Below are 15,074 nucleotides of genomic sequence, written 5' to 3'. Positions count from 1 at the left end.
GTACAATTCCTAACTGGCATCTGTGGCTGTGCAGAGGATCTGTTTCTCTGCACTCCACAGCTCCATCTGCCGGCAGGAATTCCCCTCTACAGGTGCATAGCACCTTTTGCTGGGTTCCCTCAGATTATACGCTTGTGGCGGATTTCCGCAGTGTCAGCGCGCATCCTGTGCGCTGACCACAGAAATAATTCCGCAATCGTTACACTGAGACAGGGCCTCTTAGGGGCCTGCATAACTTTACTTTTCACTTAAAGGGAATCTTAAAGAGGAACAGTGAAAATAATGTAATATAAAAGTGCTTCATTTTTACAATAATTATGTATACATGATTTAGTTAGTGTTTGCCCATTATAAAAACTTTTAAATCCCTGATTTACATTCTGACATTTATCACACGGTGACATTTTTACTGCTGGCAGGTGATGTAGCTGCTGCTTTTTTGGCAGTTGGAAACCGCTGTAAACAGCTATTTCCCACAATACAACGAGGTTCACAGACAGGAAATTACCAGGACCATGGTCCTTTAGAGTTTCTTGTGGGAGAGGTTTCACCACAATATCAGCCATACAGAGGCCCCTGATGATCCGTTTGTGAAAAGGAAAAGATTTCTCATGTAAAAGGGGGTATCAGCTACTGATTAGGATGAAATTCAATTCTTGGTCACGGTTTCTCTTTAAGTGTAATAAAAAAAAGTGTTTAACTTACCTGTGGCTTCTTGCAGCCCCCTGGAGTTGTTATGTGCCCACGACGTCATTCTGAGACCCTCCAACCAGACCCCTGCAATGGTGGCCAGCCACGCACCTCCTCACTGCGCCCCCGCCGCCGGGAGCGTTCTAGCATGAGCAGTATATATATGAAAATCGCTACTGCGCATGTGCAGAACACTCCTGGCCATGGGAGTGCGATCAGTATGCGCGTGGCTCACGGCCGCGCATGTGCATTAGCTGCTAAGTGGCGTTGACTGGCCAGCTTTGCACGGAGTCGCCGCTGCTGGCTGGCCGGACTCAGAAGGACGGCATGGGAACCGGATGATACCAGGGTGCTTCACGAAGCTCCAGGTAAGTTAAACTCATGTTTTTATTATCAGACTTAAGTCTCTCTTTAAAGGTAACCTGAAGCGAGAAGTGTATGAAGGCTGCCATATTTATTTTCTTTTGAACAATACCAGTTGCCCGACAGTCCCGCTGATCTGTTTGGCTGCAGTAGTGTCTGAATCACACCTGAAACAAGCATGCAGCTAATCTTGTCAGATTTGACAATAACGTCAGAAACATTTCATTATCTGCATTAGGCCTGAAAGATAAATCGAATTTAAACCGAAATCGGGATCATCAAGATCACAATTTCGGAATCGTCAAAGTGGCGATTATCGTGATCACGTCATTTCCACATGGGGGAAGTTTGAAGAAGTGGCTTCGAACTTCCCCAAAGTCCCGGGGCATGCGGTCCGCAGCGTTGGACATACCTTCCAAACGAGTCCAACGCTGTCCGTCCTCTATTGCCGTCTGCTGGCTCTTGAGCTTGGCAAAACTCCGGGTTCCTGTATGTCACATGACATACAAGAAGTATTTTGTGCATTAGAGCCTGCAGGAGGCGAACTGGACAGATGGGCATTGCGGGACTCGTGCTTGAAGCTATGTCCAGAATTGATGCAGCTTGGGGGAGAGAGGAGGCACAGAGAGAAACAGAGCGGGCACAGACATAAAGGGGGCAAGAGAAAGACCCAGAGGAGGCATAAAGGGGGCACAAAGAGAGACTGGGACAGAGGGGGAACAAACAGGCACAGAGGGGGAACATAGCTTGATTTAAAGGAAATCGTGAATCGAAATCGCAATTTCGGATAGAAATCGCTCAATTCAATTTTCTCCTAAAATCGTTCAGGCCTAATCTGCATGCTTGTTCAGGGTCTATGGCTAAAAGTATTAGAGGCAGAAGATCAGCAGGATTGCCATACAACTGGTATTGCTTAAAGTGAACCAGGGACAAAGCACCCTCATGTATTTTACCATATAGATCAGTGGGAACATTAGAGAAAACACCTACCCTGCTTTTTGTTTCATTCTGCACTGCACAGCTTGCTTCTAATCATCCCTGATAAAATCCCTGACTGCGCATTCAGTCTGGCTTTGCTATAATGACTCAGCTAAAATGATTCCTGAGCAGAACCAGCAGGGGGCAGGCTTGGACTTGAAAAGACATGAGAGAACACAGACTGAGCTATAAATATTCCTGAGCAAAGCCAGACTGAATGCTCAGTTGGGGATTTTATCAGGGCTGTTTAGAAGCAAGCTGTGCAGTGCAGAATGAAACAGAAAGCAAGGTAGGTGTTTTCTCTAATGTTCCCACTGATATATATGGTAAAATACATGAGGGTGCTTCGTCTCTGGTTCCCTTTAAAAGGAAATAAATATGAAAGCCTCCATATTCCTCTCACGTCAGGTGTCTTTTAACCACTATCCGACAAGCAGATTAAGGGTGTAAGAGGCGCCCTGGTGTAGTATAAAAGCATCTAAAAACAGTTTAAATTAACAAAATAAATTTTGAGGTAGCTTACCTCAATGACGGAAAAATCTTCGTATTAACAAAGGTTTTTATTAGTAGCACAGGCAACACGTTTCGTGGGTCTGGGCCCGCTTCCTCAGGCCAATAATAGTGCCAAACTAAATGATAGATTCGGCAGAGGGAGCCTCTTACACCCTTATTGTGCAATTTATACCCCCATACCTCACCCGTTTGAGGGGTGGAGACAGAACACACGTGGCCCCCACCACAGAGGACATCTGTCTCCTTTCTTTCACCAAGGAGAGCGAACGCATCCAGGTCCCCAGCGACCACCCCGAGTGGAGTCGGGTTAATTGTTTCCACCTGCTTCCTGCGTTCGGTTGCCCCCATGCAGCCCACCTTTGTGAGTAGCATCTTACTTTCTATTATTTCCAATTGTTTTGACGTACCACACCATTGGGCTCCCACTTTTGTCTCCTGTGCCTTTTTCCCAGAGGGTGCCCTGACACCCACATCCCACTACGGACAAGCAGATGCTTTAAAACGTCCTGTTGGATCCTGTTAACGGCTCCAGGACATTTTAATGCGTCGCTCCCGCCGTCGCTGTGGACCCGTGTGACTCCCCCCCCCCCCCCCCCTCCCCTACGCTGTTATCCATTGGGACACCGCGATCCGCGATTGGGGAAGGAGAGCGATCATTCCCCTACGCAATCGCAATGCCGGGAGTGAATGGACATGACCCCGATCACCATACATTGTGATAGGGACATCATTTAAAGGGGAACTGAAGAGAGAGGTATATGGAGGCTGTCATGTTTATTTCCTTTTAGACAATACCAGTTGCCTGGCAGCCCTGCTGATCCTCTGCCTCTAATACTATTAGCCATAGCCCCTGAACAAGCATGCAGCAGATCAGGGGTTTCAGTGGTTCAGACTTATAAGTCTGATCTGACAAGACTAGCTGCATGCTTGTTTCTGGTTTTAATCAGATACTACTGCAGAGAAATAGACCAGCAGGGCTGCCAGGCAACTGGTATTGATTAAAAGGAAATAAACATGACAGCCTCTATATAACTCTCTCTTCAGTTCCCCTTTAAATGGTTTAATAACCGGGACAAATGGGCAAATAAAATGTGTGGGTTATATCCACAGAAAAATGTTTTGTTTTAAAACTATAATGGCCGAAAACTGAGAAATAATGGATTTTTTTTTATTTGTCCCGTTAAAATGCATTTAAAATAAAATAATTCTTAGCAATATGTATTACCCACAGAAAGCCTAATTTGCGGCGGAAAAAAAAAGGTATAGATCATTTTGTTTCGATAAGTAGTAATACATTTATTGGTGAATAAAAGGGAGGAGCGCTGACAGGTGAAAATTTCTCTGGGTATGGTAAAAACCCCTTAAGGTGGTCACTAATGATCCAATTTCTAGCGAAAAATCGTTCGAGCGATCAGAAATTCTGATCGGAAGTGAAATATTGTAATACATCCTTCACTACACCATCAACGAACCAATCTTTGCTTCCTATCTATCACAACCAACAAGAAAATCCAAATATTGGTTCAACGAAAATTCATTCGGACGACATTTTTTTCACTCGTTCATAATCGATTGTGTCCATCAACGGAGGTTATTTACAACCAATTCGATCAGAATTTCTGATCGCTCGAACGGTTTTTCGCTAGAAATTGGACAGTTAGTGGCCACCTTTAGGGGTGAAGTGGTTAAGTTGCCTTTCCCTATTTGTTTAGTTAGACATCATTTTATGTCCTAGATATACCCGTGTATAGAAAACTGTCACTGTCATGTGACCGCTGGGAGCTTTAAGCGGCGAGTTACGAAGATGCCGGGGTGACGTGTAGCTATGATGTCCAGTATGCTTCCAACATGTACTCTACCTAGGGGGCCATCCATGTAATTAAGGCGCCCAGAAGATTTAAGTGCAGGGTAAAACTGAAAAACGACTCACCTTGCTCCTGCTAATGTCTTGGCTGCGTTAATTACCATTCCCCCTCCAGGCCGCCACGAACCAAGGGGTGCGACGTAATTCGGCTTCCAGCTATTGCTGGTGGACTAATTACACTGTTTTTGTAGTAATTTAGGCTCCACCTTTTGACGGCGCTCAGAGCGCTGCTATAGATGTAATTCAAATTACAATCTATGGCAGCGCATGGTGCGCCTAAATTTCCCTGCGCAGTTTTGCGCTGTCTTGCATAGGGAGCCCCACCTACACAGTCTGTTCATAGTATTCAAAATCTGTTAGCCCTCCTACTACATGGAGTGGGTAAAATTGGGCAGTGATTGGGCAATCAAAATGGGATGTGTGTACGCACCCTTACTGGCTGTATTGTCTCAGGAGGTGTGTGCACCTACAATAACTTATGCTCCTTTTTAGCATTTGAACGCTTTTATCCCCCTGGCTTCCTCCAAGCTCCCATTGATCTATGCAGACATGTTTTTTTGTGTTGACCAAACTAATTCTTCAGCTACTGTGTACCATTTTAATTATTTTAGTTTTGTTTTTTTTCAGGATCAGCGAAAATCTGACCAAAGATGCTGCAAATATCAAGGCTCATATCAGGCTGGTTTTAGAGGTGAGAGAGATCAGAGCCTGTTGAGAAAATAATCCAGAAATGTGACTTAGAAATCCCCAGCCCAAGCACATTATGCCTTGAATCTGTATGTATAAAAATATTTGTAAAATGCTAACATTCAAATCCCTACACAACCTAGGACCGCGGATACCTGAAGGATTTGTTGCAACTGCGTCACACCCTCCACAACCTCAGATCAAAAGGATCTATTAACTTAACCACCCTCAGAGTCCAGCTAAAAACCCTGGGAGCCAGAGCTTTCTGTCATGCTGCCCCTACCCTTTAGAATGCCTTGCCAAACTTAACCATTTCAGCCCACGGGGATTTTTCACCTTATGCAACAGAGCAATTTTCACCTCCCATTTATTCGCCAATAACTTTATCGCTACTTATCACAATGAATTGATCTATATCTTATTTTTTCCGCCACCAATTAAGCTTTCTTTGGGTGGTGCATTTTGCTAAGAATTATTTTTATCTAAATGCATTTTAACAGGAAAAGTAAGGAAAAAAAAGGAAAAAATTCGTTATTTCTCAGTTTTCAGCCATTATAGCTTTTAAATAATACATGCTACCGTAATTAAAACCTATGCATTTTATTTGCCCATTTATCTCGGTTATTGCACCATTTAAATTTTGTCCCTATCACAATGTATGGCGCCAATATTTTATTTGGAAATAAAGGTGCATTTTTTCAGTTTTGCATCCATCACTATTTACAAGGTTATAATTTAAAAAATAGTTGTAATATACCCTCTTCACATGCATATTTACAAAGTTCAGACCCTTAGGTAACTATTTATGTTTATGTTTTTTGTTTTTGTTTTTTTAATTGTAATTTTGTTTTTTTATTTAAAATTTTATTTAGGTAATTTTTGGTGTGGGAAATAAACAGTTAGTTTTAAATGTAATAATGTGTGTTTATTGTACTAAAAATGTATGTAGATGTAGTTTTACTATTTGGCCACAAGATGGCCACAGTGAGTTTGTTTGTTTTTCCAGTCCTCCTGAGGATCACGTCGAGATGGCATAAATGGTTAATAATACTTAATAAAATCAAAACTTAAAAGCCACCTGTTTAGTCTGGCATTTATGATCACGTAACTTGTCCCCCTGTACACATCACTATGTACTGATCAGAGACAAGCTTATGCACTTTGGGTCCTCAGGGAGAAAAGCGATTTACAAATGTTTTGTTGTAAAAAAGAAAGAAAAAGCTGTTTTGCAAAATAAAAGAAGATACCTGCTGCACCATCTCCCCCCTCTGTGACCTGCAGATGCCTGTTCATACCCAGTCTTTCTAAACCACGCCCACGTCTCACAAGGGCATGCAGGGGGTGAGTGTGCGGGCTGAGGCCACGCCTCCATGTTGACGGAGTTTACCTATCACCGCTGTCAGTCTCTAGGAGGCGTGGCCTCAGATTGACAGGTGTATGTGTGTGATTTGGCGTGCAGGAGTAAGAACCTAACTGGAAGTGGTGGTGGAGATAGTGATCTATAAATTGGTGTAGCACGTATTCCCCTTTTTTTAAATAAAAAAATCAACTTGTTTCCTTTTTTACAAAGCTTTATGCATACAGTTAAGTTTTTTTAAAGGCATATACACAAACTGTGCCTTATCTTGGAATTGAATGCATGTGTCCACACAAAATTGATGTCTCAGTTATGTGTGCTGAAGCATTGAGGCAATGTTAGTTACACTGTAGGGACATATGGTAGAAGGCAGTAAATTATTCAGGATACCCACTCTTACAGTAATTTTCCTGGTTTCAGTACCAGAAACACTTCCTGTATCTATATATTGGTATCTAGCCCCGCCCTCCCAGTGATGCCTAGCCTAGGCTGTTTAGCTACACAGAATTCTCCCAGAGCATTCTGGGAGACCAGGTATTACTTTGACTGGCTTTGGAATTCTCAGAAACAAACATTTCGCAGAGCTGCACCTGTCACAACTAAAGATGTCCACCGTACATTTCAGAATGTAAATCCCTTTAAACCGTTTCTTGAATCTCTGCAGGGCCTGCGGGAGCTCCAGGATCTGCCGAGCGAGTGATGGAGCGAGATTCTGAGGAGGGAACGCGAGGATTCGGACATCCGGTCACTTTGTGGGGTTGATGACTCTGAAATCTGCTGCGAGACCTGCGGCTCTTCTGTATGGAGTGTGTCTGTTTACATGTCCTGACGCCTGTCTGCCGACTCACTGCAGATCTGTGTCACTGGGGAATAAACCCGGCAGAAAATAAAGCTGGTGTGACAGCTGCTCCGTTGTGTATTTATATTTATATATTTTTTTTTATTTTAAACCTGCAGAAGTGATCACTCTCAAAGAGACACTGAAGTTAAAAAAAATATGATATAATGATTTGTATGTGTAGTACAGCTAAGAAATAAAACATTAGGAGCAGAGACATTGTTTCCAGCACAGGAAGAGTTAAGAAACTCCAGTTGTTATCTATGCAAAAGAGCCATTGAGCTCCATGACTTTCAAAGTGGCAGAGAGCTCTGTCTTCTGAAGCCTGTTATCTGAAGTGTCTGTCACTGTATTTTCTTTTTCTGGGCATAGAAGGGTTCAAAAGTTCACAGCACAGACTGCTCTGTAAAATCATTTAGGCTCGTAACACACCAAAAGCGTGCAGGAGAACGGCTCCTGCACGCGTTGCGGCGTGTCGTCAGGAAACTCCGGTGCGACGCTGAGTAGCGGCGGTGGTAGTTAATTACCCCGATGGGGAAACGGCGATTCCCGACGATAAAATGCGCCGGGACGCGTCGTACCGCAACGTATCGAAACGCAGCGTCGGGTGTGAAAGGTAAAAGGAAAGTCTATGGACTTTCCTTTTACCTTGGTCATCGTTAAAACGCCAGAAGTGGGCTCTGGTGTGAAAGAGCCCTTAGAATGCTGAGTATTATACAGACTGCAAATATTAGAGAATGACGCAATGTTATTAAAAAAACTATGTAACTGAAAATAAAAATATGAGAATATTTTCTTTGCTACCAATGTTTTAGTAATTATTTGTACTGCACAACCAATTTGTTATATCATCATTTTTTTTCCGCTTCAGTATCTCTTTAAAGGAGTCAAAAGGGGGAAAAGTGTAAAATAAGTGGTACTTACTGGGGGCTTCCTCCAGCTCCAAGCTCCCAGGACGTCCCTTCGCCGCACCTCTGTCCGCAGCCGTTCCACGCAGGTCCGTCCTGGTCCCCGGCGATGACGTCAGAGCGACCTCCAGGTCGCTCTGTACTGCACCTGCGCGAGCGGCGCTGTCAATCACCGCCATGTGGGCCGGAGCGGAAAGTACTGCGCCTGCGCAGTCCGGAAGGTACTGCGCCTGCGCAGTCCGCTCCGGCCCACATGCCGGTGATTGACAGCGCCGCTCGCGCAGGTGCAGTACAGAGCGACCTGGAGGTCGCTCTGACGTTATCGCCGGGGACCGGGACGGACCTGCGTGGAACGGCTGCGGACAGAGCTGCGGCGAAGGGACGTCCTGGGAGCTTGGAGCTGGAGGAAGCCCCCGGTAAGTACCACTTATTTTACATTTTTCCCCCTGATGACTCCTCCTCCTTAAAGAGATACTGAAGCGAAAAAAAAATGATGAGATCATGAATTGGTTGTGCAGTACAGATAATTACTAGAACATTATTTTTCAGTTAAATAGCTTTATTTATAACATTGCATCAAACTTTCACAAATGCAGTTTAGAAACTATACTCTGTATTTTAAGCTATAAAACAGCAGAGCTAATGACCCTTTGAACTTTTCTGCAGTAAAACCTTATCAGAAGCTGTCTCTCACTATTTGTGAAAGCATCTGGTAACAACTAAACCTGTACTGGGTAGGGGGCATAATCAAATACTCACCGCTCCTCCCATTCCCCCTCCGTCCCCCGCCACTCTTCTTTGGTCCGTTTGGTCCTGGGTGACTTCGGCACCAATCAGTTCACACCGGGACGCAGGAGTGAGCACACTTCTGTCCTGTGACATCACTCTGCATGGTAATAGGGGAGCAGAATGGACATATTGCGCATGCGCGGTGCAGTATGTCCAGGTTTGGAGTCGCCCAGGACAACGGGACGGACCACAGAAGAGTGGCGGGGGATGGAGGGGGAAGGGGAGGAGCGGTGAGTATTTGATTATGCCCCCCCTACCCAGTACAGTTTAGTTTTTAAAGAGGAACTCCAGTGAAAATAATGTAATAAAAAAAAGTGCTTCATTTTTACAATAATGATGTATAAATGATTTAGTCAGTGTTTTAAATCCCTAATTTACATTCTGACATTTATTACATGGTGACATTTTTACTGTTGGCAGGTGATGTAGCTGCTGCATGCTTTTTTGGCAGTTGGAAGCAGCTGTAAACAGCTATTTCCCACAATGCAACAAGGTTCACAGACAGGAAACTGCCAGGAGTACCACGGTCCTCAGAGTTTCTTGTGGGAGGGATTTCACCACAATATCAGTCATACAGTGCCCCCTGATGGTCTGTTTGTGAAAAGGAATAGATTTCTTATGTAAAAGGGGGTATCAGCTACTGATTGGTATAAAATTCAATCCTTGGTCGGAGTTTCTCTTTAACCATTTACCGCCATCCTAACGTATTAAAACGTCATGCTTACCGCTATTAACAGCAACATGACGTTTTAATACGTCGCGCATTCCCGCCGCTGCTACCGCCGTGTGTCCGCCGCTACCGCCGCCATTACCGTCGGGATCCCGTGCTGGGCGATTGGGGAAGAGGACTGAACAGTCCTCTACCCAATCGCAGTGCCTGGAGTGAATGGACGTGACCGCGAACAGCGGCTACGTCCATTCACATAAACAGGAAATGTAACAGTTTAATAAAGTGTGTACAAAAAAAAAAAAAAAAAGTGAACACGTCCTATGAGTGTTCACCAGCGCCATCTTGTGGCCAAAAAGTATATTACACCTACAAAATACATACATTTTCAAGTATATACACATCATTAATAAAATTACACTTCCAACCCTCCCCCCCAAAAAAAACACTTGTAAAAAAAAAAAATCAGCTTAAAAAAAATAAATAAATAGTTGCCTTAGGGACTCAGCTTTTTTTATTCTATATTTTATGGGGGAAAACTAATTTTAATTTATTACATAGGGGCTTGTAATTATTGCCAGAACAAACAGAAAAATAACCACTTATATTTCAAAATAATATACTGTCGCCATACATTGTGGTAGGGACATAATCTAAACGGTTTAATTATCGGGACCACTGGGCAAATAAAACGTGTTTGTTTTATCCACAGGAGAATGTTTAATTTTAAAACTATAAAGGCTGAACACTGAGAAATAATGATTTTTTTTCTGTTTTTCTCATTAAAATGCATTTAGAATAAAAAAATTCTTAGCAAAATGTACTATCCACAGAAAGCCTAATTGGTGGCGAAAAAAACGAGGTATAGATCATTTTCTTGTGATAAGTAGTAATAAAGTTATTAGGGAATAAAAGGGAGGAGCGCTGACAACTGAAAATTGCTCTGGTCCGTTAGGATAAAAACCCTTGGGGGTGAACTGGTTAAAGTGCACCTAAAGCCAAGTAAAAAAAAAAAATGAGATTAACTCACCTGGGGCTTCCCTCAGCTCCCTGTAGCCGATCGTTGCCCTCGCAGCCCCGCTCCGATGGTCCAGGACCCACCGGCAAACACTTCCGGTTTCGCCGTCACCGGCTGACAGGCATGGGAACGCGAGTGATTGTTCGCGTTCCCAGCCTGTATATCCCCCCCTATGCTGCTATTGCGGCCTCCTGGCTGGAAGTGTTCGCCGGCGGATCCTGGACCATCGGAGCGGGGCTGCGAGGGCACCGATCGGCTGCAGGGGGGCTGAGGGAAGCCCCAGGTGAGTTAATCTCATTTTTGTTTGGCTTCAGGTTCACTTTAAGCTCTTTGACCAAGTTGAGTCCAACAGCTCAGAGAAGCTCTTTTTGCATAGATAACAACTTTTAGCCATTCAAAGTTTTTTTTTAACTCTTCCTGTAGTGGAAAAAAACATGAGACTCTGTTCTTTACTATTTATGTTCTATTTCTTATCTGTGTTACGCATACAATTCATTATCTCATAAGTCTATGCTGCGATTGCGTACACGAAAAACCAGAAGAGATGGCCTAACCCAAAACCTGTCGTTAATGTCAGATTTCTACTACTTACTGTAAGTGACGGCAACATAGGAGAGAAGTAATTTATGGCTCATTTTACTCAGGAAGAATCTTACTTATGCTTCGGTGCAGCGACAGGGTCATATGCATAGGCCCGCCCCCGCTCAGTGACACTCTTTACTTGGCAGGAACTATATCACTGGGATTCCCATCAGTCCGTGCAAGCGTGCCACACACTATGTTCCTGTCGTTCACACTCACTGCGTCACCCATTGACTTGCATTACTGCATGATCTGTGCAGTAGGCAGGGTTCACGCAGTAACTCGCTGCAGGCTTTGCGACGCCATTGTGGCAATTTGGATACTTTCTTTGCATTGCGTTTGCTTTGCATGTCTCCATAGACTTGCATGTCCCTTGCGACAAGCTGCAGTGGGGGAGAGTACCGCGGTGCATCCAGCGTGCAAGGGGCCTCAAAGAAGTCTTATAAAGGGAACTTGAAGTGAGATAGCGTACAGAAGTAACAGAGGCGCCAACAGGGGGGTAACGGCGGACTTACCTCCCCAGGACAAACACAACGATTCTATATGATCAAAAGTTTTAATTCTTACTCCAAAAATATGCAACACGTTTCATGGGTCTCGAGCCCGCTTCCTCAGGCAAAAATACAACAGGAATAACTTAGAAGTGTGTGTATAAAGCACAGCGCCTCTGTTGCCTGAACTTTGGCAACCCACACTTGTAAGTATATTTCAATTTGCTGCTACAATTTATCCACCATCATCAATAATACACTATTTGGGGCTCTCGATTTTATTTTTCTTGTTTTCCATATTGAAGTGAGATGAACAATTGTATCTATATGGACCTTGTCCTAAATAGGACTTTCCTGCAATCTCATACTTAGTTTGGTCTTAAAGGTTAAAAATCAAGACTTTTTCCTCCATGCAAGAGCGGGTTTGTACTATTGGGTGTGTGCAGACCGTACTCACCTAGAACAGACAAGCTTGCACACATACGGAAGGGCAGCCACAAAGAATAGGGTCCTGGGCAGCAGGGGTGGGCTCACAGAAGATCTGGGAAGCTTCTGCACCAACCAGAGGCTTCTCACTACTGAGGTACATATCTAAAATTTACTCCCCCTCCTCTCAGGTTTGACATGATGGGGTAGACGTGTATGTACGGTGCAGAGTACACAAAACTATGCTGTGTTCCTTATTTTCTTTCACTGCTTGAAAGAGTTAAACGTCAGGTATGCAAGTGACAGTTTCTGACCGGGTCGGACTATAGCGTAACCCTCGCTGGTAAGGAATTACAGCCATAAAACACTTTCCTGGCAGAAAATGGCTTCTGAGCGCAGGAAAGAGATAAAAAGGGTAATTAGTTCATAGATTTTAGCTCTGGCATACTTCAATGCATGTGTCTTTGAGCAGAGACAATGAAAGAGTAAAAACAAAAAATGAAATAAAACTGAGATATCTAAAAAAAAAAAATGGTTATGGAGGATAGAAAAATAAGATTTAGGATATGGAGGATAGATAAAATTGTTTGTTTCATCACTTTATTTTGATCTTGTATTTCCTTTAAGCGCAGTTTACATACTACAAAGAAATAATGCTGTATATAATTACTTCCTGAGAAAAAAATAATAAAAAACAACAAAATCCCACATCAAATCTGACTGCGCTGAAAGGAGTTTAAAGGACACCCGAGGTGAAAATAAAGTAATGAAATAAACAATTGTATCTATCCTCCTCCTCCTAAAAATGACAAATATATTCCACAGTTTTATTTTATATTTAAATCTATTTTTTACGTTTTTACTGTTTTATTATTTTTGCTCAATGACACATTCATTGAAGTATGCCAGAGCTAAAATCTATGAACTATTGACCCCGACCCCTTTTTATATCTTGCCTGCTCTCAGAAGCCATTGTCTGCTAGGAAAGTGTTTTATAGCTGTAATTTCTTATCAGTGTGGGTCACACTGTAGTCTGACCTTGTCCTGACTCAGACAGGAACTGCCACTTACATACCTGATGTTTAACTTTTTTCAGGCAGAGAAAGAAACAAAAGCAACACAACATAGTTATTTGTGTGCTACTATACATACACATGTCTATCTCATCATGTAACCTCAGGTAGCCTTTAAAACTAGCCTGCAGCTCAGTATAAAACATCTTGGTTGAGAAGGAGTTAACAGTGTTCTCTACGTTTTACAGCAAAGATGAACACTGCCACCTGGTGGCCATACAATAGATGTTCCAGGTGGCCAATTACAGATAAAAAGCCACTTTATATGTGGGAATTGCTTTCTGAGAATTCTGTAGGCGAAGGATTAAACTTCACTTCACAGAAAAGAACAATTCAGTACACACTTCTGGAGGGAAGAGGTTAATTCTTATGAAAAAAAAGTGGGGGTTCGGCTTTGAGACATGGGCACTAAAGAAGGTCTCCACACTGGATTGGGTGTTTTGTTCAATAGAAATAACGTTATTATTAGACGTACAGAGGAACCTTGGTTTGCAAGCATAATTGGTCTCAGATACGTTCCATAATCCTAAAACACTTATAGAAAACGAATGCAAAATATTGTATAGAGTGAAAATGTTCAAAACACTTTCACTATAGCAGAATCATTGCTATCTGTCGCCTCTAGCCATTTTTTCACTCCAGGCAAAAAAAACCCTGTGCCAACCCCCCCCCCCTCCCCATGAAAATAATTGTAATGCAGCAGCGTTTCACCAGAAAATAATCATAATGTGGCAATCTTTCACCATAAAATAATCATAGTGCGCCAATGTTTCACCATAAAATAATCATAATGCGGCAATGTTTCACTAGAGAAAATTGTAATGCAGCAATGTTTCACCATAAAATAATTGTAATGCAGCAATGTTTCACCATAAAATAATTGTAATGCGGCAATGTTTCACCATAAAATAATTGTACTGCGGCAATGTTTCACCATAAAATAATTGTAATGCGGCAATGTTTCACCAGAAAAAATTGTAATGCAGCAATGTTTCACCATTAAATAATTGTAATGCGGCAATGTTTCACCATAAAATAATTGTACTGCGGCAATGTTTCACCATAAAATAATTGTAATGCGGCAATGTTTCACCAGAAAAAATTGTAATGCAGCAATGTTTCACCATTAAATAATTGTAATGTGACAATGTTTCACCAGAAAAAATTGTAATGCAGCAATGTTTCTACATAAAATAATCATAATGCGGCAGCTTTTTACCAAAAAAATAATAGTAATGCAGCACTGTTTTACCAGAAAATAATTGTATTGCAGCAATGTTTCACCAGAAAATAATTGTAATGCGGCAGTGTTTCACCAGAAAATAATCGTAATGCGGCAGTGTTTCACCAGAAAATAATCGTATTGCAGCAATGCTTACCTAGAAAATAATCGTAATGCAGCTATGTTTCACCAGAAAATAATCGTAATGCAGCAATGTTTCACCAGAAAATAATCGTAATGCAGCAATGTTTCACCAGAAAATAATTGTAATGCAGCAATGCTTCACTAGAAAATAATTGTAATGCGGAAATGTTTCACCACAAGATAATTGTAACGTGGCAGTGTTTTATCAGAAAATAATCGTAATTTGGTAATGATAGTATAGGGTTTAGTATTGGGTGTCAGATGCTGCCCCCCCTCCCCCCTTAGTATCTGGTAGGACAGGCTGTCCCCCATCTGTCCCCTTTGGTGAAGGTGGCTAGATGCCTTCCCTTCACTCCTACTCCTGCTTACCCAGTCCATGGAGATCAACACAGCACAGCGGACCGGCCACATATGTGTGCTAGCAGCCGGCATGTCGCATGCCCACCACCACCACACACACACAT

General features: G+C 42.7%; 1 protein-coding gene across 2 annotated transcripts in view; it reads left to right on the top strand.

Moving 5' to 3' along the window:
• Positions 1-7,360, top strand: part of UXT (ubiquitously expressed prefoldin like chaperone) — a 50,100-nt gene extending 42,740 nt beyond the window's left edge. The window contains exons 5-6 of one of the 2 annotated variants that reach the window (XM_068248688.1): positions 5,036-5,099; positions 7,117-7,360. In XM_068248688.1, the coding sequence (XP_068104789.1) occupies positions 5,036-5,099; positions 7,117-7,152 (100 nt within the window). In that variant the 3' untranslated portion in view covers positions 7,153-7,360. The remainder of the gene's footprint in view (positions 1-5,035; positions 5,100-7,116) is intronic. The other variant, XM_068248689.1, reaches the window with a different exon arrangement.
• Positions 7,361-15,074: the final 7,714 nt, after the last annotated feature.

The sequence above is a fragment of the Hyperolius riggenbachi genome, chromosome 8 (genome assembly GCF_040937935.1).
Source record: "Hyperolius riggenbachi isolate aHypRig1 chromosome 8, aHypRig1.pri, whole genome shotgun sequence".
NCBI lineage: Eukaryota > Metazoa > Chordata > Amphibia > Anura > Hyperoliidae > Hyperolius > Hyperolius riggenbachi.
The sequence above is the reverse complement of the archived record's forward strand: the minus strand, read 5'-3'. Positions and strand labels throughout refer to the sequence as shown.